This window comes from Cyanistes caeruleus, chromosome 3 (genome assembly GCF_971803275.1).
Source record: "Cyanistes caeruleus chromosome 3, bCyaCae1.hap1.1, whole genome shotgun sequence".
NCBI lineage: Eukaryota > Metazoa > Chordata > Aves > Passeriformes > Paridae > Cyanistes > Cyanistes caeruleus.
The window spans coordinates 86,346,012-86,363,541 of NC_141703.1; the positions used below are offsets into that span (position 1 = coordinate 86,346,012).

General features: G+C 45.5%; 1 protein-coding gene and 1 long non-coding RNA gene across 4 annotated transcripts in view; one reads left to right on the top strand and one right to left on the bottom strand.

The window, feature by feature from the left end:
* Nucleotides 1-3,044: 3,044 nt before the first annotated feature.
* LOC147654303 (uncharacterized) lies at nt 3,045-9,094 on the bottom strand. Its single transcript, XR_015284917.1, has 2 exons — nt 8,218-9,094; nt 3,045-8,167 (listed from the first exon to the last, which is right to left on the bottom strand). It is a non-coding gene; the product is annotated as an uncharacterized LOC147654303 (long non-coding RNA).
* Nucleotides 7,803-17,530, top strand: part of LOC111944558 (C-type lectin domain family 4 member D-like) — a 39,779-nt gene continuing 30,051 nt past the window's right edge. Inside the window, exons 1-6 of one of the 3 annotated variants that reach the window (XM_086882510.1) lie at nt 7,803-9,526; nt 12,252-12,368; nt 14,902-14,994; nt 15,623-15,774; nt 16,004-16,125; nt 16,838-17,442. In XM_086882510.1, coding sequence (XP_086738636.1) covers nt 9,460-9,526; nt 12,252-12,368; nt 14,902-14,994; nt 15,623-15,774; nt 16,004-16,125; nt 16,838-16,985 — 699 coding nt within the window. In that variant the 5' untranslated portion in view covers nt 7,803-9,459 and the 3' untranslated portion in view covers nt 16,986-17,442. Of the gene's footprint in view, nt 9,527-12,251; nt 12,369-14,565; nt 14,779-14,901; nt 14,995-15,622; nt 15,775-16,003; nt 16,126-16,837; nt 17,443-17,530 lie in introns of those variants that run through there. The other 2 variants (XM_086882514.1, XM_086882517.1) reach the window with 2 other exon arrangements.

Below are 17,530 nucleotides of genomic sequence, written 5' to 3' on the forward strand. Positions count from 1 at the left end.
AGGGTGAGACCCTTAGCTGTGATAAGCCAAATGTTGCTGAGTTTTCTCAAAGCCAAACACCTCTATTTGCTTAAGCTGGACCTGAGTCCAGCTGATCCCCCAGGAGGTGAAGAATATGTTCAGGGCCTTGACATTGTTCTGTCAAGCCTGCTTGTAGCCATCTTGCACAGCATGCTGGCTCCATGTTCCTCTACCTGACAACAAAGCTGTGTATTTATGGCTGTGTTGAAAGTACAACACAGGTCTTGTAGCCTGGGTAAAGATAAGAAGTCTTAACCTTCTAAGTCAGCTATTTGAATTGTCTAACATTCTAGTATCTGTAGCGACTGGGGAAAAAAAAAGACATTTTTTCAGCTCTGGGACCAAAGCTTTTACCCTATTTTGGTAAATGGCATGGGTATGTTGTATACATCCTGGCAGGGAAAAGATGAAGTATTTTACCCATAAGCTATGGTGGAGCTTCTCAGACTTTTCAGTAGGTACTTGCAGCAGGAAGAGTTGAAAAGCCTAAAAGGGTCTTTCTCTAGAGTAGGAGAATTTTCAGATGAAATTCCCGTAAGGGAAGTGCTGGGATATACTCGTGTTTGTGCATAAAGAAGCACAGAAGATAGGGAAACAGTACATGAGAGAGAGCCTAGTCCAGTGTGGAGATGTTCCCAGGCCCCATGCCTTTCCTCACAGCAAGGCCTGCTAGAATGCACAGCTTGGTGAGTCCTCTGCAAGTCTTCCCTTTATTCCAATTGGGAGACAGACTGTAGCACATAGAATCAGGAAACAAGTGTCAAAGGGAAGAGCCTAGTTTTGTCTGGTTTTTGGTTGTCAATTCTTCCGTGGGACCTGTAGTTGAGGTGGGATGTATTTTTCTGCCCCTTCTCCCATTAATTATATTCTGTGTTCTGTGACTTTGTGTCAGAGCCATGCAGCAACTGTTCTTACCACAGCCACACAATAAGGATTGCAGACAAAAACCTGCCAGATTTCACAAAGCCTTGATGCTGTGTTTGGACTCCTGAAGAAATAGAGAAGGGCTGTACATTGGAGGAAATCAAACAAAAACCAAACAGGAAACCAAAACCCTCAAAGTCTTCCTGAGCTTTGATAAGGAGGTAAAAGGATCTGAATCTGAACTCATCCTGCTAAATCAGCATAAACCTACAAGGTTCTAGGAGGAAGAATGGGGCTGCTAATGTATATTAGCAGAGTGCTGTGGCCCAAGAGGTTAACACACATTGAATGCCTCCAAGTCTAGGTAGTCTGATGAGTGCTCATTACATTATATGAACAATAGTCTCATTCTGGAGACTGTTACTGGTCTCTTTCTTCCAAGATAATAGCTAACAGTGAGGGAAAACACTGGATGACAGCTTAATTTTGCCACCTTCCATTACCTACAGCTGTATGTCCCCATCCAGAGCTGGGGCTCTGATGGACATTCCTTGAAGCTGAGCATAGGAAGATCAGCCAGCAACAGCCTGCATCCTGACCAGAGCTGTGTTTTCCAGTCACTGCTGGGGTCCTGCGGTGGACTTCTTGCATCACTTGTGTTCGGGGCAGGCCAGGCGGGTAACTTGCAACAAATAGCCTGCTCTCCCTTTTCTTTCCCAGGCATTGTAGGATGTCAGCTCCTGCATGTTGAGGCAGAGGCAGCCTGCCTTGTTTAATCTACTGGCTTTTCAAGCCTTGAAGCAGTCTGAAGAGACATTCCCTAAAGGAGGGAGCCGCCTGTAACTTGCAGCCCTTGTGTTGAGCCTTTTGTGTTAGGCACGTACAGAGGTGTGGCACTCCCTGCCCTCCCGAGCCTGGTCTGCGAGCCTGGCTGGGCTGATGGCACCGGTGACCGGGCGCTGAGTTCAGTCTCACCCGCGGCCGTGTGCTGCCATCTGCTGCCGAAGCCCATTGTTGCGGGCTTTCCTGCAATCCCTGGGCTCAGCCACCGTCTCCGGGGACTGGTTGGGCACCCAGAAGTCGAGAGGGTGGCAGGAGGGATACAAGCGGACATCACCTGAGACCTGGCTAGCACTGGTAGGGTGCTCTCTGAAAAGAAATCACAGCTGGTGATTTGTAGTTTGATAGTTTTGCAATGATGGAACTGGTGCTTCCAAATGTAGCCGTGTCCTCCTACTCTACTGCCGTCTGTGCTTCAGAGGCAGGCTTTGTGCCCTCATGCACAAACATAGTAATGTAATGTTGGGCTTGGAACTGAGCTGTCCCAGGGCAGGCACACAACCCCTCTTGTGGCCAGTGTGCATAACGGTATGGATGTCTGTTGTCTTTAAAGTTTGGCCCAAAGGAATGGAACTCCTAGTCTTTTTTAAAGTGGTGGCTAAGCACTCGTTCATGAGTCCATGTTTATGGTGTTAAGCAAACTGTTCAAAGATGTGTAAGATGCTGTGTTTGTGGTGCTACACAAACTGTCCCTTTGGTTAGCTGGCAGGGACAAGGAGCTGGATTCCTCTGAGAGGTAAGGGATAGGAGAGCATTTTCTTTGAAGAATATATGCTAAGTGGCTATAGATACAGCTGAATGTCTGGCCCAGAGTTAAGGGCTGCTGTCACGAGTACCTAAAGCCAAAGTCAATACCATGGGTACATGTACAAAGTGTGCTTGGAATTCACTCTTTTTGGGTAGAAAACCAGGAAAACCCTTAAGTGATACATCCCATACAGAAACAGGGTTACTGTAAGCAGATAACCTGCCCTGGGTAGCCTGGTCTAGCTCCAAAATAGTCCTGATTTGAGCAAGGTTTCTCCAGTCAGAAGTATTTCCTAGAACAACTTTTGTGCTTCGCTGTGCTGCAGTGTGTCCCATGCCGGGCCAGCAGTGTGGTGAGATGTCTGATGTGAGGGGCTGGTCAGTGAAGAGGAACGCTGAGATCTGGCAGTCATCCTTCCCCTCTGAAAGGGCAGAGCTCTACGAAGACCAGGATGGTGTGCTGAGCCTGTGCTGTCCAGTCTTAACATGCTAAATATGCAAATAACTCTAATCCAGAGGCAGAGTCTAAGAGATGTGGGCCAAGGTGCTGTAGACCATTGTGAGTCATCAAGGAGCACTTTGCCTTCTTCATCAGTCCCAGCCAGCAGGGAGTCAGCAGCAGGGGCCCTTTGCCCTCTAGGTCAGTGCAAGCTCTGTGCTGGCACCCTGGAGCGCCATTTGCCCACCTTTTGCTTTCCTGTGCTGACTTCAGTGTCCTGGCAGGGTAAAAGTGGGTGACGCAGGCACCTGGAGAGTGTGCTCTTAAAAAAAAATAAATTACTTTTCCCTATCTGATGGCATTGACATCTGTGTCATGAGGAGGTTCCTGTATATGGTTGAACCCCATAGTTTGGGGCCTCCCTGCCTGGCATTAAAACTTTCCCGTCATTGTTTCATTGATGAGGTGCCAAGGAGTGTTTGGTTGAGCTGACTGTACTCCCTGGATTTTGTTCAGCTTTCTATGGCTGTTTCCAGATGGCTTTTGCTTTGTCCCATCCTGACTGGACACATGGGATGGCTGCTCTTGAGGCAGGGGCTGGGAGGCTGCAAGTGGCCTGCAGGGGCACCTTGGCTGCAGGATAAGGGGCAACACAGGTCACTTGAAGTCTTCCTGATAAAACCACCCTTGAGGATAGGAGGGGGTGAGGGAGCTCTGCACTGCTGGGGAGGTTTGTGCTGCTATTCTAGTACCACCTGCTGGGACAGCTTAACCAGTTCAGCTCTCCCCAGAACCTCCCTATGAGAATGTTTTTTACTGCATCCCACTAACATGCATGGAGAGGATGTAGAGGGTAACAGTTTAAGAGTGACCCTAATGCATGAGTCTGGGTGACTTTGTGTGACAGCCCCGTGCTTGCTTGGTGACTGTGCTTGTTTTCCATTTTTTTTCTTTCCTTTCTACTCCCCTCATTCCCCCTTCAACAGAGGAAGATGACATGCATTCATCTCACTGGGCAGAGAGTAGCCAAACAATTCAAGGCTGTGGAGATCTGTGTGGTCCTTAGAACTGGAAATGAAGTATAAAGAATTGCTTCTGTGGAGAGGTGTTATGTGGCCACAACTTGTGTATGCGAATTCCATATGCCCACTCTAAGATAAACTCCACAGCCCCACCTCTGAAAACAAGCCCCTGGGGTCTGACCAGGACTTGAATCTGGCCCAGGTTTGAAGTCAGATATGGTGCTGTGGCAAGCAACTGTAGTATCTGGTTCTGATCTCCAACAATTTATAGCCTTGAGACTTGTGACTCAGATCCAAAAGAGAAAGGAGACAAAGGTAAAATGTTCCCAGTAATGGCATAAAACACAGCTTTGAGGTTACTGCATCTGCATGTGCCCTCTGTTGGGCTTTGATTTGGTAATCTGTTAATTGGGGGAAATAAATAAAACATATCTTTGCTCTTCTGAAGAAAATCCTCTGTTAATGCTATATGTGAAGAGGCAGGTTGGGGCTTCTTGTCTCTTTGAAGATTCTCTGGATCATGTTCTTCCTTTTCTTATTAATTGCCTTACACCTGAGGGATTTTGGTAACCTACCATCACACTAGAGTGAGCACACGACTTACCCTTCCCAATTCTCACTGAGTTTGAGCTTGCTCAGCTCAGGTAACTTTGGGACATGAAGTCCCAAAACCTTGCTTGAAACCCTCAGCACTTACTAGAACTTACTAAAACTTGGCAGGGCTGTGGCCATGGGAGAAATGCACAGGCTGTTTTTGAGAGGAACATTTCTTTTCGTCACTCCTAGTTTTCTTTCGTTCCCCTGTGTTCTGCATGCTACTGTAACCATAGCATTTTGGGGAGCTGCTGATCTCTGGCAATGTATTTGTGTCATGCTGGATGGTTCTGCTCAGGATTCCCTGTCTTTCTGCCAACTCAGGCCTGCCTGTGGTGAAGTGCTGCCACCTGCCAGAAACTTGTGTGGCTTCACAGTGCTACCTTCTGTTTAATCCATCCCACTCATTGCTCTCACTCCCCTTTCCCACTGTCCGTTCAGTACTTCCAAGTTTCCTCTTCACCCCTGGATGCTCAAATGTCTCTTTCCTGTGCTTTCACAGCTCCATATAAGCCATTTTTTCCTTGGTCTCCTAGCAACCTGTATGGAACCCTGGTTCATCTTCTACCATTAAAGGGGTTGACTGCCTTCCAGAAGAGGTCTCTTCTCCCTGTGGCTCTGGCCAGTGTCAGCCCTGGCTGAGAAGGGCATAGGGTGCCTTTCTCTCAGATCCCAGGAGGCTGCTATGTTCCCACACTGTCCCCTGGAGGAGTACAAACTGCAGCATCCCACCTCTCACTTCTCTAACCATGCAGCAGGGTACACAATGGGATCACCTTATTGCTAGACTCTCTCTAACCAGCCAAATCCCTCAGGAGCTCTTGAGGAGGTCTTGCTGCCTGAATCCCTTTGATTTGTTATCTGACATCCCTTATTAACTGCTCAATGTCAGGCCTTGGGTCCCCATTCTCTGTGTTCCAGTGCCATTTTATGCTCTTCCCCTGGCTGCTCTGCTCCATAGTTTTAATCCCTAAAAAGGAGCAAGGTGGTGTGGAGAGGGAAGACCAAGAAGGTGGCATATATTCACTTCTGATGCTCTTTTTACCCAGGGACAGGGATATAAAGCCTGGATTTGGTTTAGGCTTTTATCTAAGTGACCTGGAAGTCTGCGCTAGCTACAAGTGCCGTAAAAGTAGGTGATGCCAGGACTGTAGGCAAAGACCCACAAGAGGCAGGATTTCCTTACAAGAGTTACATTGACTCTCCCCAAAGTATATCATACTTATACACGTGTCCATCAATTAATTATTTTGTTATATTAACCTGACCACTAGAGATGTCAAACCTTTAACTTCCTAAATCTCCCTGAGACTTCCCTTCTTTGATATGTTCCCTGCCAGCCTGGGATTCGTTGATTAGAAGATAGTTTAAGGCAAAAGGTGACCTACCGCTATTAACAAGTGTTTCACCTTTGAATTTCCTGAGAATCCCTGGGACCATCTTGGCCAGACCTGCTATTTCCATAGGTTTTGCACAGTTACTTTTATTTTGGACAGATCCTTTGGTGTAGTCTCCACAAACCAGGGTTCTTGTGTGTGAATTTCACCAATTTATTCTATTGTGCCATAAATAATTAATTTAGCTTTGTTTTGATGTCCTTGTTCTCTCTGACTGCTTATTTTATGCCCTTCTCTCCAGCTGCCCTCAAGGCAATATATCAAATATAAAGGGTACAAGGAAGTTCTGACACCTTTGCTTTGTTATGGTTTTGCACTTACTAGAGGTCATGCTCATTTCAATTTTCCTCATTTGGATGCAAGGTCAGCTTGTTGAAAAACGTATTGATAATTCCTTTGGGAAATAATTTTAGTCATGTCATGTCAGCTGCATTTCGCCTTTTGTCAAATCTCCTAAAGAAGGTCTAGGTATTTGGATGGCCAATGTGATGTTCCTGTGTAACCTCTGTGTCACTTATGATAACTCACAAGCCTCCATCTCAATTCCCTCAGCCTCCTCTCTCTATTCAAACTGGCTTGTAAGAAGTGTGTCACTTCCCTGCGGCTTCCACCATAGCTGTGGTCAATTTTAAAATGGGATTTTGGAATGTATGGGATCAAAGCTTTAGGATTTGAGTTATACTCTTTGCCTATAAATTTGAATTTAACTCCTCAGGTTCAGCTGGATTTTCAAAAGGAGTAAGTCATGTGCAATGACACTGTTTCATCTGTTCACATGGACCTGCTTGCTAAATTGGGTGATGCTGGCTGTGGGGTGAAATTGCAGATACCACCTTATTCAAACCTCATGGACAAGTAGGGGAGAAAGAGCATAAGTGCCTCTGCTGCCTTCTCTTTGAGTCAGAGACAAATGATGGCCATGGAGCTTGCAGAGCAACCAGCAGCTGGAGCACGCATAAGGAGGGAGAGCAGAACTGTGAGAGTTCCACAAAAGAGCTGGGGCTTGTGAGGCACATGGGAACTGAGAGCATGGGAGGCACCTGGCAGTGTGGGGTAGCGCTGAGCTGAAAGACATCTGTGGGGAAACACAGGTATTGTGGGAAGACAAGGGATTGAGCAGAACACAGGAGGAAGGGGAAGGGAGTTACTGAGGAACAGCAGTGAGAATGCAAGGAAGCAAAACATGAGTTTTGGGGATTTTTAAGCAAGACTTCTTTCAAAAAATATTTTTTTAGCACCACAACTAACTGCAGGATCCAATCGTTCCTATCTCCCCCTCATTTACATGCCATCGGTGCATATGAAATTCAAAGGATAATTTTTTCCCTCAGGAGTGTCACATGATTGTTGTTACACATTGGCTCAGCACTGCATCCTATGGAAGTATGATTCAGAGCTGAATTTTGACAGCAAGCAACAACTCTGATGGCTGACAAAGAAGAATCGAGCTGTCTACTGATGTTTGAGTGCAGTCTAATGTAATCTAATAAAAAGAGCAGCTAGAGCCTGAATTTGCATTTGAAATATCTTGGCTGTGTTTGGAGATGTGTTTCAATGGAAAAAGCTCATGAAGCTGCTCTGTAACTTCCTTTTCTGTCTGCTGATTGTGTTTCCTGTTTCTGCACAGTGGAAATCTTGAAACCCTGCCAGGAAGTAAGCCTTTTCCCCACAAGACTCAGTCTGCTGAGACTTGGTTGGGTGGGGACAGGGGGAAGCATGCAAAGAATTGCTGAATTCTCAGCAAGAAATTTGAAGGCTTAACTAGATTTCAGCTGACACTTAGGGAGGCTTAATTCCAGGAGAGGGCCAGGACTGAAGACAAAGGATAGTGCTGGAAGGATGTTGGAAAGAGAAGCTAGCAGTATGCTTGCTTGAGGGACCAGGCTTCTCCCTGCAGCTGTTCTTATTCTTATGTAAAAGTTACCCTCTTTGCACACAATACATAAAGGAGAAGTAAAGTTAGCTCAGGATATGTTCTCATTCTGTTCTGCCTTAAGGGAATTCCAGCTAGCCAAACTAACCAGCTTCTTCCTTCTGGTTGTTTTCAAGACCTTGTTGTGGCTTTTCAGTAGAGGGGGTTTATAAAAAAGATGGAGAGAGGCCTTTTAACAGAACCTGGTAGGATAAGGGGTGATGGGTTTAAACTGAAAAAGCCAGATCTAGATTAGCTATAAGGAAGAAATTCTTTAAAATGAGGTTGTTGAGATGCTGAAACAGGTTGTCCAGAGAAATTTCAGATTCCCCTTAATTGAAAATGTTTAGGTTGGAAGGGGCTTGAGCAGCCCTTTCCAACCTAAACCCTTTTCACAATGTAGTGAAAGATGTCCTTGCCCATGGCAGGTGGGCTGGAGAAGAAAGTCTTTGAAGGTCCCTTCTGACCAAACCATAGTCCTATCTGCTGACTGAACCCTCCTCACCCTGCCTTATTGCTGTCTGTTCTCAGAAGTCTTTCTGATTTAGAATGTATCTCAGAAGCCATTTCCCTTGTCTCCTTTCAAGATCTGCTCCAGCTTGAAATTAGACTAAGCACTGACACTTTGCCCAAGGTAATATCAGAGGTCTTTACCAGAAAGCAGATAAGGGAGGTAAATGACAGTGTTGGAAAAGTAGCAGAAAAATGTAAACCATCCCTTTCCAGCCTTTGAAGTGGCGCCTGAAGCAAGCACTGCTCTGAACTTCCATAGGCTGTGAATCAGGTTTTAATAGAAAAGTTTCTGTCTGTACTCTTCCCAATAATCTCTCAGACTATCAACATATTTTGTTTTAAAATTCCACTTTGCTTGTTCTTCTCCCTGACCCCAGCCTGATCCTTCTGTTTCTTCATGGACATGTCAATCGTCTGATTATTTTTATTGCTTTGTCTAAGGCTGCAACTCCCCAGTCTCATTTCTACAGGAACCTTTCCTAGTCTGAGATTTGTTCTAGTGCTAGCTTCCAACGGGGACTGACTTTGAAAAATGAGACATAGCTGCAACATTTGATATAGCAAATGCAGCTTAACCACAAGGGGCAAGTAGGGCAGAAAGCATTTTGTCCTGGACCGCAGGTTAAACTGGGCTAGGAACTGTGATATCTGCAAATGTGAGATGGTAGAATTACTAATAGACAAAGAAAGACATGAAAATATGGGGAGATAGTTAAGGAAGAAAGTTAAAAAATTAAAAAAAAAACCTATAAATGTCTTGAAAAGGAAGCCTGTCAGCTGAGAATATGATATGGGGAAGGAGGAGTGCAACTTCCTTTTCGGTTGTTAGGTTCTCATTTTTCTTTTATGTCTTAAGATCTTCCATGGTGCCAGGACTGATTTCCTGGGCTAAGAAACTGAAGATCTCTTTTTTGAGCATTTCTGAGGTCCCAGGAATTCTCAGGTTATCACCAGTGTTTCCAGTGTTCAGCACAGCCTTCTTTGATGGGCAGAAGGTGAATGAACAGATGGGAAAGGCTCAGTAACCTATTAGTGTCACCCTCTGGAAACAAGGAGCTAAAAGGACCACCTTTTATGTGGCAAAACTAAGGAAAGGGTCACACTGATTAAATGGCATCAGAAATCACCTATGCTGAGGTGAAGTTCAAAAATGAATCACCGGCTCCAGTGGTCAAAGGTAAGGAATGAATGGGTTATTTGGGAGGGAGGGAGCAGGGCTGAAAAAGAGGCAATGGAGATTTTTCCTCCTGCGACTCTGGTTCCCACCTGATCTTGATGGATTGGTTAGAAAAATGAGCTAAATGCTCTGGAGACTGAAGGAGTTTTGAAATAAGAGTCTTGAGGAACGTCTCCAAGAGGAAAGGTGAATGGGAGTTGCAACATTAACAAGGATGAATACCGGGAGCACAAAGAGTAGGTTTCAAATGAGCATTCATTAAGGAATCTGTTTGGCTCCCTCAGTACCCTACATGTTATGTAGTCTTGAAAGAGTCATTTTTGGACCATGCTGAGTACCAACAGTAGAGACTGTGGTATATTACAAACAATCTTCTCTGTCACAAAGGTGGAGGGGCTCCCAAAGCAGCAAATAATCCCAAGTCCTGGCTGCTCTTGGCTCTGAGTGAGACTACAGATTGCTGCTTGTGGAGAGGGTAGAAGATTCAACATGCCTGCTTATAGTAGAGCAGTCAGTTGTACTCTGCAGCTTGAGAAATGGTACTGGCTGCAGAAACATAACCCCATTGCCCATGGCTGATTGAGAAATAGTCCTTGGAGAAGAGAGACCCAAAACTTGAACACCCTAAAATATACAGAAGAAGAATTATTTAAGATCTGGAGGGATATTCAAATCTGTTATTGATGTCTCCTATTCCTGAAAAATGTTTAACACACCAAACAAACTATTAAAAGATACAATGGTAAAATGGTTCTTTTACTAGATTTACTAGAATCTAAAGCACATTCTGCTTAGTATGTATTCTGTAGTCATTATGCCACAAGTAGGAAATGTTCTATGTAAGGTTCACTGCTTCTGCCTGACATACAGGACCCTATACAACAGCAGGTTGTTACAGGGCAGTAAAAGTATGTGTGCATAAAGCAATGAATAATAATTATTTTTAAAAATTAAATTAGTAATTACTGCTGCCTAAGGATATTAGCTTGCCTATTTATAGCTTTACCTCAGTTTTACAATCCCAAACAGAGCAGACATTAGTTCCAGGTTATTCCTTGCCTGCTCTGAGGCATGACTCATGGAAATAAAGAATGTACATAGTCCTGTATGACTTGAGAGTTGACTGTTTTCAGTGCACCAAGATTAGTTGGCTCTGAATGTAATTAGCATTTCCACTGTGGTGAGGTGGAGGTTGTGGGAGTTCCCCATTGTGTTCCAAATGATTATTCCAAAGACATGAAGTCTGTTGTGTTGTGATCATGCTGGCCACATTACAGAGCACAGACCAGCTGTGGAAAGCATTTTGAAGGGAGCTCAACTCACCAAGTGTGCACAAGATTACTGCTCTTCAGTTATGTTGAAGTGCACAGCATGCAGTGCTCCCTGTGCCACCTGGGTGTGAGTGTGGGATGCTCAGGTCTGACTGGGCACAGGTTGAACAATCTCTGAATGTGCTGAATATCAAAAAAATCAGTTGGACTGGATAGAACTATTTCTGAAGTAGGTGGTTGGACTCCAGATCATGTGGGGGCTCCTGGTTTTCACTGAGGCAAAAGCTCTGACTAGAAAAACATTATTTGACCAGGGAAACTTGGACCTTGTCTGTCCCCACACATTTTCTCTCCAGATAATGAAAGAGTATGCCTTTTGCCCTGCTGTAGCAGTCTCTCCCAAGCCTTTGGGAAGTAGTCAGAAGGCTTCCACAAAGAGCAGGTTTCTGACAGTCTTTCTTACTAGACGTGTCTGGCAGGTACGCTTGGCTGCTGACAGACCTGGGACCTTTGTGCTGAACCATGAATGAAGGCTCTCTAAATCTTATCTTTAATAGCAGTCTCTCCCAAAACTACTTTACTCCTGTTCTGCAGTGAGTGCTGCTGTCTCTTTACTCTCCTATTTACCCTGGCTGGTGTATCTGCCACAAGCTAGAGCAATCCCTTAACACGTGTTTGCTTCTCCTTCCCCGTAACCCACTCTCCTGCCTGCTCCCAAACCTCAGTACTGGCAATATCCCTCTAGACAAAAATGAGGTCCTGGCAGATCTTAATCTGATTACTTTACTCAGGCTGCTGGACACAGTCCTCTCTTCTCCCCAGACATCCAGCCTAGCACAACCTAGTTTTATTACAGCAAATCTTTGAATCCTGACTTGGAAAACAGAGATGGGAGGAAAAAAATATATCTTTTAATCTCCCAATGATGATGTGCCACCATAGCCTTGCACATTTTTTGTCTCCCATCCTCACTCAGATTACACCAACATTCTGCACAGGAAGTCCAAAAAGCTAAGAAGGAACTGAAGCAGGCAGACAAAGTTTTCTGGGAAGAAGTCAACATGAAATCTTTCCTTGTATGTCTCAAGTATAACAGTCTGAGCAACGTTGCATTTGGTAGCTTTGGGCTCAATCTAGAAAGGCATTGTTTCACTTCAGATTTTGAGGCCCTGTGAAGAGCTCACCCCCAAACACCAATAATTATCATTGTTGGCTCACTGGCTGGTCTGAGAACACATTCACTGAATTTGACTTTTCTCCAGAAACCACAGACATTCCCTGCTCTGTCCCAGTCTGCCCTTCTCCAAAACCTTGTAACTTCCACATCAGAATTATTTTTTTTTTTCTTTTGTGGAGCACTCCCTTGAGTAGTACATCCTTGGTATGTGGACTGTGGACTGGTGGACCCATAGTTGAGTGTGGTGTTTTGTTTGGTGTGTTTCTGTCACTTTTAGTACCGCCGAAGTCAAAGAAGCCTGAGCACCATCCCCAGAAATACCCACTCTGGCTGCCATGGTCCATCTCACTCCTGCTCCTCTTGGTGTGCTTTGCCCTTGTTGTCATCCTTCTTGGTGAGTATGTGCAGGAGATTATAAGGGAGAGGTATGGGGGAGTGCTGGGAGAAAAGTAGAGAAACCATGGTTTGTGTTTGTCTGGGCTTTGTGTAAGGTCTCAGGTTTTGCTACCCTGACTTTGTATATGTCTGCATACTTACCCCAGATCTGCCACTGTTTACTCTGAGGCTTTGTCAATGTGCCCAGATTGCACATTCCAGTCTTGCATGGCCTTTTTGGAACTCTGGAACAATTCTCTACCTTGATTCCCCACAAAAAGAATTCACATTTGGCAGATGGGAAAAAGTGGAGACAGAAGCACAAGTGTCTGTACAGTGTCTGCACTTAGGCTCTCTAAGGTGCTTGGATATGCTGTGTATCCTAGTGGAAAAAATGTCTTCTCACAGTCATGGCATATCCAGGATTGACTGTACAGTGCAGTTAATTAACTCTCACAACTTTTTAGGGTTGATTGCAGAATAATTCATTAGAGGTTATTCCTGGACATGCTGTTTGTGAAGATTGTGATCATCGTTTCAGTCTAATTTTCTGTTAAAGATAATTAATGGCATGTTTGCACAAGTTGTCAATAACCACAATGGATTCTGGAAGAGGTATCTTATTACAATAAATCACTGCCTTTCCCTTTGCCCTTAGTGTCTGTGTCCCAGAAATTTATATTGCTTTGTTCCTAAATGTATAACCTTTCATAGTACTCAGCCAAATGGTTGGGGAGCTTCAGGCTGGGATATTAGCATCTGATACCTTGTGATACACATGGAAGGTTTAGTTTTTAGTGAAAATTTACTTATCCAAGTTAATTGACACTACACAGGATTTTGGTTTAGCAGAGAGATACAGCATTTAAATGAAACAGCAGTACAAATTTCATGTAGCAGAGCGTGGCCACTGCAATGCACAAATGGATCACAATACAAACATGATTTTAAATGTTGGTCATACAAGCATGGAGTCATAGAATCATTAATGTTGGAAAAGATAGCTTAGGTCATGTAGCTAAATGACTAACCAACCACTGCCAAGCCCACCACTGAAACATGTTTCCAAGTGCTACATCTACTTGCCTTTGGAACACTACTGGGAATGGTGACTCCACCAGTTCTCTGAGCAGCGTGTTCCAGTGCTTGGCTACCTTTCAGTGAAGAAGCTTTTACTAATATCCAAACTAAATCTTCCCTGGCACAACTTCAGACCATTTCCTCTTGTACTGTTGGTTGTTACCTGGGAGAAGAAGCTGACCCACACCTGGCTACAACCTCCTTTCAGGGAGTTGTAGAGAGTGACAAGGTCACCATGAGCCTCCTTTTCTGCAGGATAAACACCACCAGCTCATTTAGCTGCTCCTTATAGGACTTGTGCTCCGACCTGTCCCAGACTCCACTGCCCTTCTCTAGACATGCTCTAACACTTCAATATCCTTCTTGTTATGAGGGGCCCAAACTGAACATAGTTTTGCAGTATGCTCCACATCAAGACATTGAGTATCCCCAGATAGCAAGACAAAATAGGGGACTTAAAGCCAGCTTAGGCTCATTGCTTTCTTCAGGTATGTTTTTGTTAGTCATTCAGTTTCTTACACTAATTTGGACTAAGATATACAATTGTTCTGTGCTGGTTTGGCTAACTAAGGAAAATGCTGGCCTCTTTTCTATCTCTAAAGGGATGAACATTTCCACAGTAGTCAAATCCCTCAGCTGATCTAAACCAAAAGTCACCTCTCTTCACATCTTTTCTCTTTGTGTAGCAACAAGGTGACCTTTATTGGCAATGGGAGTGGTCAGCCAGGCATTGCCCTTGCCCATCTCCTCTGAGCCTTCTTCCATTACAGCAATTCACTAATCCGGCACCAAAGCCACTACAATTGTTCTGCTCCTAAGTCAAAATATTTCTAAATCAAATGATTGATGAAAATAGACATCTGGATCACTAAGCACACCCTGATCAGCTCCTAATCCATACTCCTGAGTGTCTGACTTACTAGGAAAGTCCTTGGGTCTGTGGATGTGGCCTGTGACCAACAGTGCATTATTCCCCACAAACTGGGAGCTAGCAAGGCCTAGGAGTTGATGCTCCACCCTGGTTTCAGCAGCTCCCACTATGTGTGATTATCTTCACCTGGACTGTGTGTTGCTGATGGAACAGGCCCAGCTGATGGGTGACTCCTCCAAATGCCAGTTGATGGGCAGTTTAGGAAGAGACAAAGGGTGACAATGAGATGCTGCTTTGTAGACTGGCAGCTGGGCTCCAGCTGTGTGCACGGCAGAGTGGCTGTGGTTGGGTGGGATCAATCCTGCCATGTGTGGCATGTCCTCAGTGGGATGTGCTTCCAGGGGTCCTTCTGCTGACTTGGAAGACGGTCTCTTTCTGGCTGGGAAGGCAGCTGTGCCACTGGTTTGGGCCAGGAGAGGTGACAGCTGGGACAATGCTTGGTGGGGAAGTGGTGGCAGGAGAGTCCAGAGATGGGCCAGAGATGCTGTGTGAGGAGCTGTGAGGAAGGGGTAATCCTGCTGCCTTTCCTCTCCCTTTGCAGTGGTTCCCTTCTGCCACAGCACTGACCAGCCCACAGCCCTGCAGCAGCAGTTCTTGGAGTGGAATTGCAACTCAACGGTGCCACAAGGCACAGGTCAGTACTTGCAATGTCCCCTCTTCCTTGGCCTTAAGGCCTCAAGGAGGCTGTAGCAGGACAAGTCAAAGAACATCACCAAAAGAACTTTCTCGAGACCCATGAGCCCATTACAAGGATTTGTAATGGCTTTGGGTACACAAAGCTGACTTCTCATACCCCAAAGCAATGGGAAAAAATGTCTGTAGTATTCTGATTTTTCAAGCATTTTCTTGTCGCATTAAGAATTAAACGTTCTGATCTTGTTTTCATAGTTGCTAATCACTTTCTCAGGAAAGGAACTATAAACATAGATGTTTATATATTCTATTAAAGAAACGTCTTCTGATGGAAGTTTCTTGCGACCAGTGTGATTGGGAAAGTGGTAACGTAACTATCCAAACACTGGCCATTGTTGAAAATCTATAAATATTGAAGTCACAGAATAAATCACTTCTTTTTCCTATCATTTCCTATCACTTCTATACATTGAGCCGTGTCAGTGTGAATCCTTTCGTGTCCTACAGTGACACTTTCTGTCAGGAAAAGTCACTGAGGAGGACATGAGCACGGTCCCTGGATATTGTGGATCTTTGCAATCACCATCTCTTGTTAGTAGGCTTCACCTCTCTGTCCTCTCCCTGCACAGCACGAGGCTGGACGTGCTGCCCAAAGGGCTGGAAAAGGTTTCAAAGAAGCTGCTATTTCCTGTCCTCTGACACAATGAAATGGGCTGAGAGTGAGCAGAACTGCACTGGGATGGGCTCCCAGCTGGTGGTGATCAACAGCAAGGAAGAACAGGTATGTGCACAGGGCTGAGACAGGGATCCAGCAGGCAGAGACACAGTGCTGGGTCCTGGAGGGGACTCAGAGCTTCTCCTTGTCCTGCAGGTAATGGGGAATGTCCTGTCTGCACCTCTGCAGCACCAGCCCCCTCTGCCACCAGCCCCACCCCACAGGGACTCCTGATGTCTCCCTGTGCTCAGACCTGCTCCTCACTGACATTATGCCCTGTCTCTCTCATTGCCAGGTTTTCCTCTCCATGCTAATAAAACAACCTCCTAGAAGAGAGAATTTCTACATTGGTCTGTTCGCAGAGAAGGTGGGCAAGTGGCAGTGGGTGGACAAGACTCCATATAATGTGACAGCAGCGTGAGTATCTCTGGATGAAGAGTGTTTGGTGTAATTCCTGATAGGGAAATAAAATAGGAGAGATGTGAGAGGTTCAGCTGGTGCTTGAGAGGGGGTTGTCACCAGAGTTCCTGGTGAGAGATCAAAGATACAGCAGGAGAGGGCTGTGTGGTACACCAGGTTCACATGGCCCCATCTGTGCTGATTATTGGTTATGAATTAACTAACTGTGACATGGAAGTCAAGGCTGTAGGCATAGAAAAAACTTCAACTTGCTGGCAGCAGGGACCTTTCAGAAGCCTGATTACCAGCCTGGCCTGACCTCCATTCACTGCACCTGTATGCACAAAATGGCTTGTGCTGGAATGCAGGGAAAGAGATGGGGCTAAGGGAGAGAGCACCAGGACTGTCCTTGCTGTGTCCTCTTCTGGAAAACAAACTTGCCCTGGAGGCTGACACGGGCCTCAGCTGGGTGTGAGGTGCCTGGGGTCAGTGGTGGTGATCTGTTCCCCCCAGCAGGATGGAGGAGGGACCTGTTGTGCTGTAGGGAAGAGGAAGTTTTCCACGTGACACTGGGGCCAGTGGAATATGGAGTGGAAGAGCACTACTTCTGTCCATGAAGCAGCATTGGAAATTTCTGTCTCTTTCCTTCAAGTCTTGCATCCCATTGCAGCCTTTTCCAGCAGTGCTTTACGGTGGACACTGGGGAGTAACAAGCCTGTCTCTGTCCCAGGTTCTGGCGACACGGAGAACCAAGTGATTACCTTGATGAGAACTGCACGGTAATGCATGTGCTTGAAAAATCTCTCAACAACTGGAATGACGTCAGATCAGACTTCATGCATCATCGAATTTGTGAAGCTGCAGCAGTAACTGTGTGATGGAAGTACCCCTGTCCTGAGTAAAGCTGGGAGCTGAGCAGTGAGCTGGGAACAGCGCTGGCTGTGCAGGGAGGGGTGGGGAGCCCTGATACAGCTTCACTGTGTGGGGTGGGACCATGTGTGTGAAAGTGAAATGAGCTTTGTCCAGCATCCCCCGTGCATGGGGTGGCTCAGGAAACACAGGAAGGCTCAGGCTCACTGAAGCTGGTGCTGTCTTCTTGTGTCCTCTCTGAGTGGGTCCAGCAGCCTCTGGCTGAAAAGAAATGGACTTCTCCAGGAGAAAGACACAGGAATGGAAGACACATATCCAGAGATTCAATGTCCTTTGTGTCCTTGAGCAGAGCTGTTTGCTTTTTGTTGAGTCACACAAAAAAATGTCCTCTAGCTGTACTGGTTTTGCTGAACAAATTCAGAAAACTTAATCAAGAGAAAATACAATATTACACCAGTGAAGAAAGGCTCTGTGCTGTGTCTCTGTATCTCTTTTTTTCCCCCATCTCCGAGCTGGAAAGCTTTTGTCCTAGAATCATGGAATGGTTTTGAGT